Below are 14,695 nucleotides of genomic sequence, written 5' to 3'. Positions count from 1 at the left end.
TCTGGATTCCAAAGTTTTTTGACTTCCAAACTATTCCTAAAAAACTAGTTCTCAAGAATTCAAATGCCAATAGACTCATAATCTGTGAGATCAAAAGGAAATATTGTGATCATCCAGTCAAACCATCTTTTATTAGATGTCATATGGCATCAGAATTAATTTCTACTTGATGCAGAGTGTAAGTTTTAGAAGCTTTTCCAATTTTAATTAAAAATCTGCCAGCAATACAAAATATCCAGAAGTTTTAAAAATGTTCTGATTTTGCTTTATGTGCAGTTACTTATCTTAAACTTTCAGACATTTCACATTCCTGTAACTATTTGTGAGTTTGAAGAATAATACTGTACAGCAGTTTGGTGACCTGCATATGTGTTTGGACACTGTGACCCAAAAAAACCAACTTGCCTCTCCTCAGCTAGGAAGACATCAAATACTGCTTCCTTATGAATCCATTTTTCTCTTCATTATATTTGGGCTTGTTTCCTGGGTCGTTGCTATATTAACACCCTTCCCTTGCCTTGCATGAGGGAAACTAGTGGTGAGATTTGCAGCCCTGCTCAGTGCAGATATTTGGTAAACTTGCTTGACATTTTATGACCCCAATTACACTCTGAAGAGCTAATGTGAAGAAGGTATTTGGATAAATGTTGCCATTGTGAGAGACTGAGATGTCATCTCTTTCAACTTTCACACCATACTGGCAAATAGTGGAAACACAGGTGATTTTTAAGCTGTTGTCAGATGCTAATATCTGTTTGTTTATGCACTAAAATCCAGTTTTGCATTTCAGCCCTTTCTGTCAGCAGGTGAAGGAACTGGATGAATGATTAGAGATAAAGTAATAGTAGTCATAGGAAGATTTATGAAAACTATTGTAATCTTTGAAGCTTCTGAAATGTCTTCCCTGATGAGGGCAGACATCTTCTGTAGCACATCTGAGATTCTATCAAACAAAACTAAAGTTTGTGCATTTCAGAAGATACATGTTTGTACATTTGAAGTTGGTTAGGAAAAAAGTTGTTTTATTTGTACAGAGAGTATTCCTAGACTGTAATCATATGAAAAAAGTCACATTTATATTAGACCTTTTAAATTCCTTTTATCCCAATAGAAGACAGTGTAGAAATAGCCATAGAGATTGCTATCTAATTAAATAAACATAGGTGAAAGGAATTTTATGAAGACTAGAGATCACGTTGCAACCCTGTAAGTCATGTGATTGGAGACCAAAAATCTCTGGTATATGCTATTTAAAAATCTATCCCATAAATGATAGCCACGGATATAACAATCTTTTATTTTCTTTTTCTCAATTTATAATATGACAAGTGTTGTGAATTATGAATCCATAACAGAATGACTGTTGTGGAGACACTTTAATTGCCAGAATGTGCACAGAGACCATCCTGAAGTTGCAAAACAGTGATGTGTCTCTTGGTTTACATGTGGCTTTAAAATGAATGAAAGTAAACAGCTGGTTTGTTAAGCAAGCATCACTCCAGCCTTTATGTTATCTGATATGCAGAAATTGAGAGATATGGCCTCATTGAAAATGCTGTCAACATTTTGTGAGGTGTGCAATTGAAAAACCATTTGACTTTCTTTGGCCTACTGAGAGTAGGAAAAGAAACTTCAGTACTTTTACATTTGCCTGAGAGTTGGACTGCAATGTTTTTTTTAGGCTGGCCACAAGTGTCTTTCACAGGTAGTTTTGGGCAGTTTATTTTGAATGGTGGTGATATTGATGTTCAAGAGGGGCAGTAATCAATCTTTTAATAGCGTGAAGTTCACTGACACCTGTAAGAATGAGTTTCAGGGCAGAAAAAGGCAGCTTGTTCCAAAGAGAACTGCTGACAATTCTCCTCTATTGACTCGAAGTAATAGATCAAAGACAAAGTGGCCATGAAACAGTAATCTTCCCCAATGCTCAGTGTTGGGGTCAGGCCTGTTTAGTATCTTCATTGACAGCCTGCATGAAGGGATCAAGTACACCCTCAGCAAGTCCACAGATGACACCAAGTTGGGTAGGAGTGTTGCTCTGCTGGAGGGTAGGAGGATTCTGCAGATGGATCTGTACAGCTAAATCAATCAATTGTTTGAGGCCAATTGTATGAGATTCAGTAAGGTGAAGTGCTGGGTCCTGCCCTTGGGTCACAACTACCCAGTGCTGCACTGCAGGCTGGGGAAGAGTGGTTGGAAGGCTACCTGGCGGGAAGAGATCTGAGGTTGCTGGTTGACAGTGGCTGAACATCAGTCAGCAGTGTGCCTTTGGTGGCTGAAAGACCAGTGGCATCCTTGGCTTGTATCAAGAACAGTGTGGCCAGCAAGACCAGGGAAGTAACTGGTGAGGCCATACCCAAATCTTGTGTTCCATTCTTGGTCCTTCACTTTTCTAGAGACACTGAGGTGCTGGAGCAAGTCCTGAGATGGGCAATGAAGCTGGTAAAACTCTAGAGAGTAATCATATGAGGAGCAGCTGAGGGAGCTGGGGTTCTTCAGTCTGCAAAAAGCAGACTAGAGATCTTCCTGTTCTGTATAACTACATGGAAGGAGGCTGTAGGAAACTGAGAGCTGGGCTTTTCTCCTAGGTAATAAATAGCAGGATGAGAGGAAATGGTTTCAAGTTGTGCCAGGGAAGGTTTAGATTACAAATTAAGGAAAAAAAAAAAAAAGGCAAAGATTGTAAAGCATTGAAGCAGAATGGCTCAGGGAAGTAGAGTCTCCATCTCTGGAGATGTTCGTAACCCCTGTGGATACGGTACTAAAGATCATGGTTTAATGTTGAACACAGTGGTGAGTGTGTCGTTGTGCACCTTGTGTTAGAGACAGAAATGAGATGAGACACTTCAAAGTTTCAGTGGCAAAAGCTGTACTTTATTTGTTAGCCTATTTCTAGAAATATAGAAATATTCTTTAGGAATAATTGAGGGGAAAACTCCCCTCAAGGCAAATAATTGAGGGGAAACTCCCTTCAAGGCATACTTTTGCTGTGTGGAGAACAAATATTTCTGAAAGTTGGTGTTACACAATGCTACATTCACATAGTAAGATGAAAATTCTAAATGTAACATGGTCCTTCTAGGGTTTGGGGGCAAAGTGTAAAAGTCTGGTACTTTTCCCTTCACTGTAACTAGAGGAACCTCAACAAAAAATATTTACATTTCCAAGTCATCATGTTTTATTCTAATTGGTTAGTAACTTTCTTGCCACTGAATTCATTGGTTAGGTTTGCGTGCATGCTAAGACACTCTCTTCACACAGGTGTTTACATTTCTTCTTTGTGGATTCTCAAGGGATAGACTTTATTTTTCACAGATGCAAACTGCCTTCTTACAAGACTAGATTTTTATGCAAACTCATGATTCTTTCTCATGGGAACTTAAGAGGCTAGCTGTTAGTTCAGCTGAAATAGCAATAATGCCTGATTTTACAAGGCCTTTCTTTTAAAAAGTTTTACCTATATGCAACAGTAGTGCTGGGTTAATGGTTGGACTTGATGATTTCAAAGGTCTCTTCCAACATTATGATTCTGTGATTCTAAATAAGAGCAATAATCAAGTTGCACTACAAAGGCATTTGAAATGCCAAGGAACTAGGGAAATGGGGTGCTGTAAAATATGCCACTAATACTTCCATAAAGTGTAAAACTCAACAAAACTCTAAAACTGAAGCGTAGTATAAACACTTTGGCTCAATTCTGAATTTTAAAAAGTATTTTTAAGTATATACTATAAACAAGGTCAGCTTAGAAAAAGAAAACTTTATCCTTTTCTTATGATTAAAGATAGACAGTAGCAGTAGAGGCACAATCAAACCCAAATGGGATTAAGTTTTCCTGTGGTTTATAGTACTCCGATCAGAAAACTGCTTAATTTGATATTTAGTATAGGTTCTATGACTGAATTTTTCCATGTCAGACTTACGTGAAAAATTTCCTTGTTGACAAACAACATTAAGCAAAAGTGTTGGAAATAGGTGGAGTTATTTGTGATACTTTCTTACATTCTATTAAGCGAGTTTTCATCAGTAATGAGTCTATTCAGGAGATGTAAGGACCTTTCCTTACTATGCCAAGGCTGAGTTATTTTAGAAACAGACCATAACATCCAAGCTGGTTACACCACTTCAAATCTGAGGAAGGGAAAAATCCCCAAATGCTCTTTGCATACGACATCTAGGGCTGGTGCTGCTGCAAGCCACTGGCCAGGAGCCCAGGCTCCCTGAAATTTGTTCTCAGCTGTCCCACAAAGCTACTGTGTGATATCAATCCTGTAATTTTGAGCTGCTTTATGGTCAGCTGTGGCACAACACACAAGGAGGGCGGAGGCTGGGCAGTGGCTGTAGCCATGTTCACTCATCAGTTACTACAGTAACTGAGAGTAGAAAACCGGTCAAGACTTCTCCAAGGAGAGAAAATGTAGGTCCTTTTGCCTTTGATTGTTTCCCTGGTTTTCCAGTCATACAGAGATCCTGGCCAGCAGCAGATACACTGAGCTTCTCCAGAATTTCAGTGTGATGCTTTTGCTCTTCCCAGCAGCTCTGGCTGCTATTAAACTGCCTTGGGACAGAGCCTGTCTTCCTTCATCACTAGCCAGGCTGTTCCCTTTTCTCTTCACAATTCATTCCTCTACAGTCTTGTTCCTAAAAGAAGAAGATTTTTTTGCCATAGTTTTAGGCTGATATGTATGGATTTATATGAAGAGATTGTAGCTGTAGGGGTGGGAAGGCTACGAGGGAAAGGCAAAGGACACTTCAGTTACATTAAAACATATAGCTGTGGATTTTTGTACCACATGGATGTGGAAGTATGGCTATACTACTACAATTGATCACAAATGTATAGCAAAACAGATAGAAACCACTTGAGTCATACCAGGATTGACTGGCTTTTCTGTGGCTGTGAGGTGGAAAAATGTGCATTGAATTTCAGCTTTGAATTTCAGTGTCCATGGGAAACACTGCAGTAGCTTGGCCCGCTGTTGTTTAGGATGTGTTTCTTTGGGTTTAAGCGGTAATTTCAAGGATTATCTGCTGTATTTTCTCCTCTGCTTTTCTGGTTTTTGTTCAGCCTGTATTACCATCTGTTTCTTTTTTTATCTTACCTTTTTTCAGAATGTGTAGCATAATTATGACAACTGCTTTGATTGTGGATTGTCATTGACCCTTGTTGAAGAAACACTTTCTTAATCAGCAAGAATGCATCACATAGCATGGCTGGAATCAGTAACTTTTTATCCAACTTTAGATCCCTACAGTTCTGAAAAGGTATCTGATAATTTTCCATGGTCTTGACCTATGTCAACATCTACTTTACCAACTATCTTCATCTATGTTTATGGTGAAAAGTGGCTGTTGCTATTGTGAGTCAAAGAATAATAGATTAAAAAAATATCTGGGGTTTTAATTATGTTTTAAAAAATGACAAAAATTTTTCTTAAGATAAGAAATCAAATTTTTGGGGGTCTCACTTTTGTGACTGCACATAGTTAGCAAGAGATGTGCCAATAGTCTTCATCATCTCTCCTGCACTCCTGAGTAATGGCTGGGGTCTCTTGCTCACTAACCTGGGTATGACTCTTGGATATTAAAATATTCTCCTCCGTAACCCTAAATCACTGTCCTTTTGGTTTCATTACAAGGTAAAATGCAAAACCAGAATATTGTCAAATGATACCCTTAAATAGAGCTGGTAGCACAGAAAACTTCACGACAGGACAACTAAGATGCTTACTTGTTTTGTTAGAAACACAGAGTCATAGAATCATTTGGTTTGGAAAGGATAGAGATCATCTCATTCCAGCTCTCCTGCTGTAGGCTGGGGCACCTTCCACTAGACCAGGCTGCTCAAAACCCAATCCAATGCGGCCTTGAACACTTCCATGGATGGGGGCATCCACAGCTTCTGTGGGCTGTTCAATGCCTCACCACCCTCACAGTAAAGAACATTCACCTTTCCTAATATCCCATCTAAACCTATTTTCATGCTATTTAAAACCATTACTCCACATCCTATCACTATACTGACTCCCTGATAATGAGACCTTTCCCGTCTTTTCCATAGGTCCCCTTCAACAACAGGAGGGTTGCCATAAGATCTCCCCAAAGACCTTCTCTAGGCTAAACAATCCCAACTATCTCCTTGTAGCAGAGGTTCTCCAGCCGTCTGATCATCCTTATGGCCCTCCTTTATCTGTCTTATGTGTGGGATCCCAGAGCTGGATGCTGCTGGATGCAGCACTCCAGAGAGTAAAGTAGAGAAGAAGTGTCTTTCAATACAGCACAGCATACAGCTGGCTTTTTGGGATGCAAATGCATGTTGCTGGGTCATGTCCAGTTTTTCATCTACCCATGTGCAGAGCTGCTTTCAATCCACTTGTTGAAACTGTACTGAGATTTAGGATTACCCTGACCCCAGGTACAGGACCTTACATTTGGTCTTGCTCACCTCACAAGTCTGTCAATGTCTCTCTGGATGGCATCCTGCTAAGACAGGAACTGTTGGAGCAATTTTTTTTCCTGTGGCCTATTCTGAGACAGCACAGTTTCATATTCTGTCTCAGAGTGTGCTAGCCTCACTTCTGTCCTTTTGTAGCAGGGTCTTTCAGAACTCACATGTATGAATGTTGGGGGTCCTTAGGCAAGTAAAGAATGAAGTGTAACAGATGCAACATGAGACCATCTAACTGGGAGGGAGGATGCCTGTCCAGAGCAATCCGTCAGTAGACAAACTCCGAGTAATAGTGCTGCATTGCTGTTCAGTGCCTGCTTCCCATATGATAAGGTAGCCCTTTCTGCTGATCTGTTACTGGGTGTTACCTTCCATGTCCCCTGTCTGGGTTTTCTGGCTCTTTTTCTCTTTAATCTCTAATGTTCCTATGGCACCTCCTTTCATGTTATTTAAGGAGGAATTTCCAGTTTCTTCTTACAGGTGTAGGACAGATGGAGGTGAACAAGGCAGTACAAGAGTTACAGTTTCAATTAGGAGTGGCACCTTCAGGATCTCTTCTTCATACTGCAGACCCACACCTTCACACTGAATTTTGTCACAAAAGTCACAGGTTCTGGTATGAAATGTATAGCTAACTTCAGAGTTAGAAAACTTTTTCACCCCAAGCATGTCTTCCTCAAAATGGAAAGGATTACACCTTTAGTAACTTCTGCTGTGTAGTAATGGCATTTTCACATATTGCATGGAGTTGACACATTTTTAATAATTTTGAAATGTTTATTCAAGCAGACCCTCTCATGGTATATGTGAAAAAAATTCTCTTTTACAACAGTGTTTGTATGTTAAAAATCATGCTGATTTCATAAATTGGTGGGGTTTTTTTTTCAGCATGTAAGTCTTTTTTCACTTATCAAACTTTTTATCTTCACAGTTTGTACCTCTTGATGAGGGAGATCTTACTGCAGCATACATATATGGGGCTTTTCTCCCAAGAATTCTATTGAATCAATGAGGCTGAAAATGGTAGAAAGTAGTTTTGATTCACACAGAGATGACATTTCATTTCAAATTCTGGCACCAAAGAGAGAAAAAGAGTGCTTGAATTTGCTCAGAGCAGCTTTATTGCCATAGCAGTGTTCCATACAGGTCCGTGAAGAAGAGCTGCATCATGCACAAAACATTACTGTGAGTCCTGAATTGAGGAGACTGAAAATGGTGACTTTTAAAAATAGTTTGGTCTCCAGTCTGGCTTGGCTTTGATTTCTAGACATTCAGGAAATGGAACTTTTGAGGCTGAAGTCAATGGGAAAATGTCTTTTGTTACCTCTCAGTAAGTGTGACTTCATGGAAATGTTAAAATGAACTTCATTGTTTGCATAGACTCACCTTTCGGCAAGAAATGAGAATCTGTATAATTAATTACTCTTTGTACTCTGTGTAAAAAATATTTTTTTACACAACTGAGCTCCTTTCATACAGAATCAAACAAATCCAAAATATACCAGGCATTCTACAGTAACTCATGGATGAATACCCATAAAATACTCAGTGGTAATATGTGTTACAATACTAATATAACTTCCAAGTCTTGACCTTGTTTTCATTAATATAACCTAGTGATTGTACAATGTAAACTATTCCATTTAAGTAGCAGTGATATTTGCTATAAACAAAATTGTATATTGTCTTCCAGTGATGTTTAAATTAAGTTCTAAAAGGTTGTATCAATATAACCTCATAATAGAATCAATTAGCACCCGGTCTCAACATAAGGGATTTGCTGAACACCTCCCAGGCAAAGCTATAAATAGGACTATGATCAGGCATGTCAGGATGTTTTGGGTTACTCTGTCTAGCATCCTGCATTGTCTCCCTCATAGCAGTGTGTGGTCACTGACTGAGAGTGGTCAGTTCGACTTCCCCCTTTCACTGATGTGGTTACCTGTACTATTCAAAATGACTCCTAATGTTTTCCAGGTTTGTCCGGTTTGAAGAAAAGGAGGCTGAGAGGCAACCTCATTGCCCTCTACAGCTTTCTAAGGAGAAGATAGAGAGAGGGAGATGCTGATCTCTTCTTCCTGGTGTCCAGTTATGGGGCATGTGAGAATAGTTCAGAGTTGCATCAGAGGAAGTTCTACACTGGACTTCAGGAAACATTTTTTTACAAAGTTGGTCAAAAAGATCAGTCTTCCTAGAGAGGTGCTTGATGTCTCAGGACTGTCAGTTTTAGAGACACATTTTGACAAGGCCCTCAATACTGTGCTTTAACTTTTGTTCATCTCTGATCAAGCAGTTGGACTAGATGATCATTCTAGCTCCCTTATAACTGAAATATTCTATATGAGTATAGCCTATTCCATCTTGACACTTCCATTCCATCACTAAAGAACCACCTGCACTGTCTTCCCGTATGCATACTTAGGCAAATGTGCCATTTACTCACATCTTTGTTTGTATGAAATTATTTTACTTAGAGCAGTTCTATGCATACATAAAATTATCATTAAGTCTTGTGGGAAGACAAGAAGTTATGTTTCTTTTACTGGGTTTGAGACGGACACGCAGCCCTCTGCAAAATTACTCTTTCATGTGGCTTCCCTAATTTTGCTAACAGCTGAGGAAATAGGAATTATGGGCAACATCCAGCATGTAATAGGGGCATGGCCTGCAACAGAGAGTCTTTTGTTAAAAGGTCGTAGAATAAGATACAAAAAAAATTGCCTGTATCTCACTAAAATATAAACACCTACTATACTTCAGGCTTGCAGATTAACTCAGTTGATAGAAAGTCTTGTACAAACACATGCATATACATATGCTGAAAATTCTTTATGTGTCAAATGATGTATATTCCAATAAAGTATGTATTGTGTATGTGTATTCCAATAAAATTCCACTGGAAGTGTGCAGTGCTGCAGTGTTTATGATTGCTTGGACTAAATAACTGATAATATTCTCCATAATATTGTCCGAAATAAAGGAAATGCAGAAAAGAAATTATTCGAGCTTTTTTTTGAGGCAGCAATGTATGCATGCATCAGTCTCCACCAGTCCTATGCTCCCATTATATTTAAATCTTTTCATTGATCAGCAGATATTTGTAGCTGAATAGGCAGTAATCAATGGAGACAACATGTTGCAGTGAGTGAGTAAAGAGTTTGGCTAACAGTTTGTCTAGTCAGGAGAACTCCTTTCATTTTATCCACATAGAAATGGTATTAGGTTGCTGAAGTTCTGCTTAAACTTGTGTGTTGCCCAGGCTCCAGGAATATGTTACACTTCTTCAGCTCCCTTAACCAAAGAAAAGTGTTTTTCCAAAAATCCTCACAGCTGCTAATTGTAGTTCCTATAGAAGCCTTGACACACAGGAGTCCCTAATGCCAAGTTAGATGTTCTGGGTCTCTGATTTATGGCTCCTCTAGGCAATAGCGGTGTTGGTGAGTTCTTTCATTAATATTCATGCATCTAAACTAGAGGTAGCAGTGGCAGAAGGTTTAACTCTCTTCTGCTGAATCTGTCTCATTGGTTTGTCTTTGTGGACACTTCTGCAACCCTGTGAGATCCTTAGATTGTGTTGGTGGTAGGCATGTTTAATTCCTCCCTGCAGACTTAAGATAGGAGTGAGTTACCAAGTGTGGCATGGTGTGCTTTGTGTGGTTTTGGCCCGTGGAGTATTGAAATTTGTTGACTTACAACTTCCTCAGCATGGTTAATATACTCATGTGGTTAATACCTTCAGCAAAGGGCAAGTCAAGATAACAGTAAATATTCTTGCAGCATAGAAGCTTGAGACCCCTCAGTCAGTTGAACGTGTTTCTAGCACTGAGACCCAAATCTCATAATAAGACTTGGAAAGTGGATCTGTATAAGCCCTGAAAGCCATGGTTGCTTTTTCAGACCTGTTGAAGCTCTTTTGTTAATGGCTAAATAGAAGAAGAGAGGCCCATGGTCACTGGCAGTCCAGGCAGGTGGGGAGTCAGAGACCAAACAACACATAGGATGCCAATCTCTTGGTTTGTGATGTGTTGGGAGGTATGGGCTACCTGCAAGAAAAGAAGCTTTGAAAAACAGCAAGCTTCTGAAGTGAGGGTCTGGAAAAGAAAGCATGTATTAGCAGCAAAAGTCAGGAGAACGGGGTTCATTATTCCATTAAATTAGTCTTTTTCATGCAGGAGAGAGCTAGTTAAGAGGCTTGTTGATCCCAGTTTAAAGCAGTCGTTAGGCTTAGTGCTTATCAAAGTCTTCTGACTGACTTTGTTTGGCCTTTGCCCAGACATGCTTTGTGTATCCTAAAAGTCCTGGGACCCATTAGCTGTCACCTCCTGCAGAGGACACCTGGATCCAGTCAGATCTGAAGGGAGCAGTTAGCTCTTGTTGTGTCATGGGGGATTTCAAACTGTACTGGAAGAGGAGACAATAAGCAAGAGAAAAAGGCACACTGTCAAATGTTTCCATTCTGGATAGAATCAGAAAGCAACTAATGATTGTTCCTAGAAGATTTAACAGAGAAATGAGTTTCAGTGTCAGCTCTACCTGATAGTGTGTGTTCTTAGACTGCATAATTTAGCCTTTAGAAGAATACTTTTGATCCTGAACTTAGTTTTAAGAAGAAAATTTCATTTCTTCTTTATGAAGAAAACCATGAAAACCATCCAGCCTCTATAAGGACTGTCCTAGGAATCCTCTCTGGACAAATTTAGTGATGTCTTTCTGCATTTTTTTCTGACCAACAAATAGAGGCCAGAGTGCTATGGTATGGTATGTCTACCTAAGGATTTGAAGTTGTGTTGTGAATGCACAGTAGAGAGATTAGCCTGCTAAAGGAAAATATTAATACTGTCTCTGACCAGTGACAAACAAATATGTGAGCTGAAAGTAACTTCTTCGATATATTTGTATGTTTGTGTGCATACTCACATATTCAAAGAGCACAAATAAAAGTTGCAGAGTTGGCTGCTAGGAGAAGATGGCTGTCTTGCTTGGAGAGCTATGAATTGAATTTTTGTAGTTATATCCCCTGAAACAATTCAGCAGAAATATAAGCTGCTAGATGTGTGCGAATATACCATGGGCTTTTTCTGTGGTTAGTTAATATTATTTACATTTATTGAAACTAGTTCCCATTAGAATAGGTAATACAGAAATTGCTGCAGGGTCCTCTCTGCTCTAAGGTTGATGTCACTTTCGGTGTTGCCATTCTTTGGACATATCATGAATCTTTGAAGAGGTGTCAGCCAGACAAAAATAACTTTTAGAATTATATTTTAATCCTTTTATTTCTTTTCCTGTTTCAAGCTCATTTTTGTGTTTGTTTTAATTAGAGCTGTTGCTCAATATCCAGTTATTTTTCATAGGGCAGTGCCCAGTGTAAAATGAAATTCCAGAGTGCCTCTCTGAGAAAAATCTTAACAAAGATCTTGTCACTTAAAATAAAATTGAAGTTTGGGGTTTTTGTTCTCTCCAAGTGATGAAGGTGATTTAGATATTGTTCTAAAGGCAAAACTTTTGAATATATTTTTTAATGTTTTGTTTTCTGGAAGAGAAAGATAAAAATAAAAACAAACTCACCCTTTTTAGAAATTCAGTTAAATCCTCACTGTAATATGCTGTTAGATTTTCTGTATGAGTTTTTATAAATTCAAAAGAAGAGTAAGTCTGCTAATGAAAAATCAGAATATAATAGTATTTAAAAGGTAATACCCAATGAAATCCTTCTAACAGAGAATTTAGCAGTTATTCAGGTTTGTAACGTTAGCTAAATGAATGTATTCCTTAGTGAACAGTATGTCAAGGTGCCCTGCATGATTTCTACTGCCAAAATGGACTCTTTAATATGAAATATGCCTTGGAGTATGGTAATGAGAACAATCCCAAGTTTTCAGACATTTCTTGATAATCCCCACAGAACCATAACATTCTTCATATGTTTTCCTGTTTGGCAGGTGGAGTGGATACAACAGCAGGTGGTTAAAAGAAGGATAAAGAGGGATTATAAACCTGGTGGTACCCAATCCACTTATTTCAATGATCCCAAGTGGCCAAGCATGTGGTACATGGTAAGTACACACAGAGTCATTGGCTCTGTTTTGTGCTAGTGTTTAGTTGTCTGGTTTGATATTATGAAAAGGGGTGGAAAAGTATGTTCAGAAAAAGCAGATTTTGGGATTTTTATGTAATTGATAAAGGTCTGTAAACTCCATACAAGTATTACAAAGAATTTGTGGTGAGCCCTGCAGTAGGAAGCACTTACTGATGAATGCTTTCTATTCATTCATGAATTCTTTCTATTGCAAGATATCTTAGTTATTTGAGGATAAGCTTTCAGCAATGAGAATAGAAGGAACTTAACCACAACTTATGAGAATCCACTGGTATTTAATGCATAATTTGCTGTCCCCAACATAAATGTATTTTGTCCTGAAACAGAAGAAGAAAGCCACAAACACTGACCATTCAGTGTTATAATTACACTCTTTTTAATAATGGACAATTTCATGGTCAAAATAAATGGATTGCTTATGCTGTTTCTGGTCTGACAGAAGTTGTATTTTTTCTAAAAAAGAAAAAAAATTAAAAATAAAAAAATATTTTTTGGCCTGGTAATCACAGTTAACGCCTGGAGTGAAACTTTGTACTCACAATGTTTTTAAAAATATCATCCCTTTTGCCAGGTAAAAATCTTAGGATTACAGAATGGTTTAGATGAAAGAGACCTCTGAAGGCCTTCTAGTCCAACTCATCTTTCAGTGAGCAGGAATATCTTAAACTAGATCAAGTTGCTCAGAGCCCCGTTTGACCTGATCTTGAATGTTTCAAGGGATAGGGCACCTACCACATCTCTGGGTCACCTGCCCAGCATTTCACAACTCTTCTTGTAAAAAAATTTCTTCCTTATATCTAACCTAATCAACCTTCTTTTGGTTTAAAGCCATTGCCCCTTGTCCTATAGCAACAGGTACTGCTAAAAAGTTTGTCCTCATTTTTCTTACTGATCCCCCTACAAATAGTGAAAGGCTGCAGTAAGTCTCTCTGGAGCCTTCTCTTCTCCAGGATAAAGAGTCTCAATTCTCTCAGCCTTTCCTCGTAGGAGAGGTGCTCTGATAATAGATACTTATAGCAGTTGTTTCTAATTTTGTCAGAAAGATAGCAGTTTCTGTTTAAAAACCAGTCGTGTTGTCTAGCCACACTATCTTACAGCTGCACCACAATTGCCTGTCTAACACAGAACAGACTTTAGAGCATCAAATGGACCTCACTGTGTTTTGTACAACTTTCATAATTCCTCATTTCTCACTGTCCCAGTGGAAAAAAATCCTCACTTTCAGACCCTCTGGGAAGGGTACCATTCCTGACTGATTGCACTTATATCCACTGATTAATTCCATGTATTTGCAACATCATTAGTGATAATGGTTTGATGATGTTTTGTTGAAAGAGTTCAGTAAAGTATTAGTGACCATGCTATTTCGTCAGGGAGAATAGCTCAAAATACGTGAGTGGGTTGACTTCAGGACTGACTTGGGACGTGAAAGATATCCTCATATGACTGTGTTTGTGATTGTTACCATGGCTGTTTTTGTTAATCTTTCTTAGCTTTATAAGGTGAAGGGAAGAAGAGTTCAAGGTTGGTTAATGTTTCAGTCATTGCTGTGCTGGAAGAGGTTTTTAGGTCACTGGCTGCAGACATATTGAGAAAGTAGTAACAAGAAATTACTCTTGAGTAATTTCTTGAGAGAGTAATAAGTAAACTATCATATAGAGATTTGCATTTGGATTAATAAGTAACTTCGTTGTGGGCTAAGATTGATACCTTTGCCCATTGAACTGGCACAATTTCTAACAAGGCCATAAGTGCAGTTCAGATTTGTTGACAGAAATCCTTTTATTCAAAGGCTTTGTCAAACCATATCTGATTAATGTTTTTTCTCTCCAAGGATTTTCTTCAGAAGTACCACTTCTTGTAATTTTAATTTTTTAGTCTACAAATAATACATTTTTGTTTGTGTGATTTCCATGGCGAGAAGAGAGAATCAGGTATTCTTTCTCTTTTGAGTTTATCACAGCTTTTAAAGAAAGAAAAGGTTCTTTTCTTCTAACTTCCTTCTCTCAAAACAAGGAAAGATGGTAAACCCCAATTTATTTAGCGTAACTTCTGAATCTTGAGGCATCTGTGCTTAAGAGTAAAATATAATATTTTTATTAACTAATCAGCATATGAAACTTTACCAATCCAACTGTTACTCAAAA

At 38.4% G+C, this 14,695-nt stretch overlaps 1 protein-coding gene across 3 annotated transcripts in view; it reads left to right on the top strand.

Annotated features, from left to right (window-relative positions):
- Window positions 1-14,695, top strand: part of PCSK5 (proprotein convertase subtilisin/kexin type 5) — a 225,664-nt gene that overhangs the window by 33,751 nt on the left and 177,218 nt on the right. For all 3 annotated transcript variants that reach the window (XM_083884563.1, XM_083884562.1, XM_083884564.1), the window contains exon 3: window positions 12,391-12,504. In XM_083884563.1, the coding sequence (XP_083740689.1) occupies window positions 12,391-12,504 (114 nt within the window). The remainder of the gene's footprint in view (window positions 1-12,390; window positions 12,505-14,695) is intronic.

Source organism: Zosterops lateralis, assembly GCF_965231275.1.
Source record: "Zosterops lateralis genome assembly, chromosome: Z".
Classification (NCBI taxonomy): domain Eukaryota; kingdom Metazoa; phylum Chordata; class Aves; order Passeriformes; family Zosteropidae; genus Zosterops; species Zosterops lateralis.
This window is presented reverse-complemented; position numbering and strand designations above follow the sequence as displayed.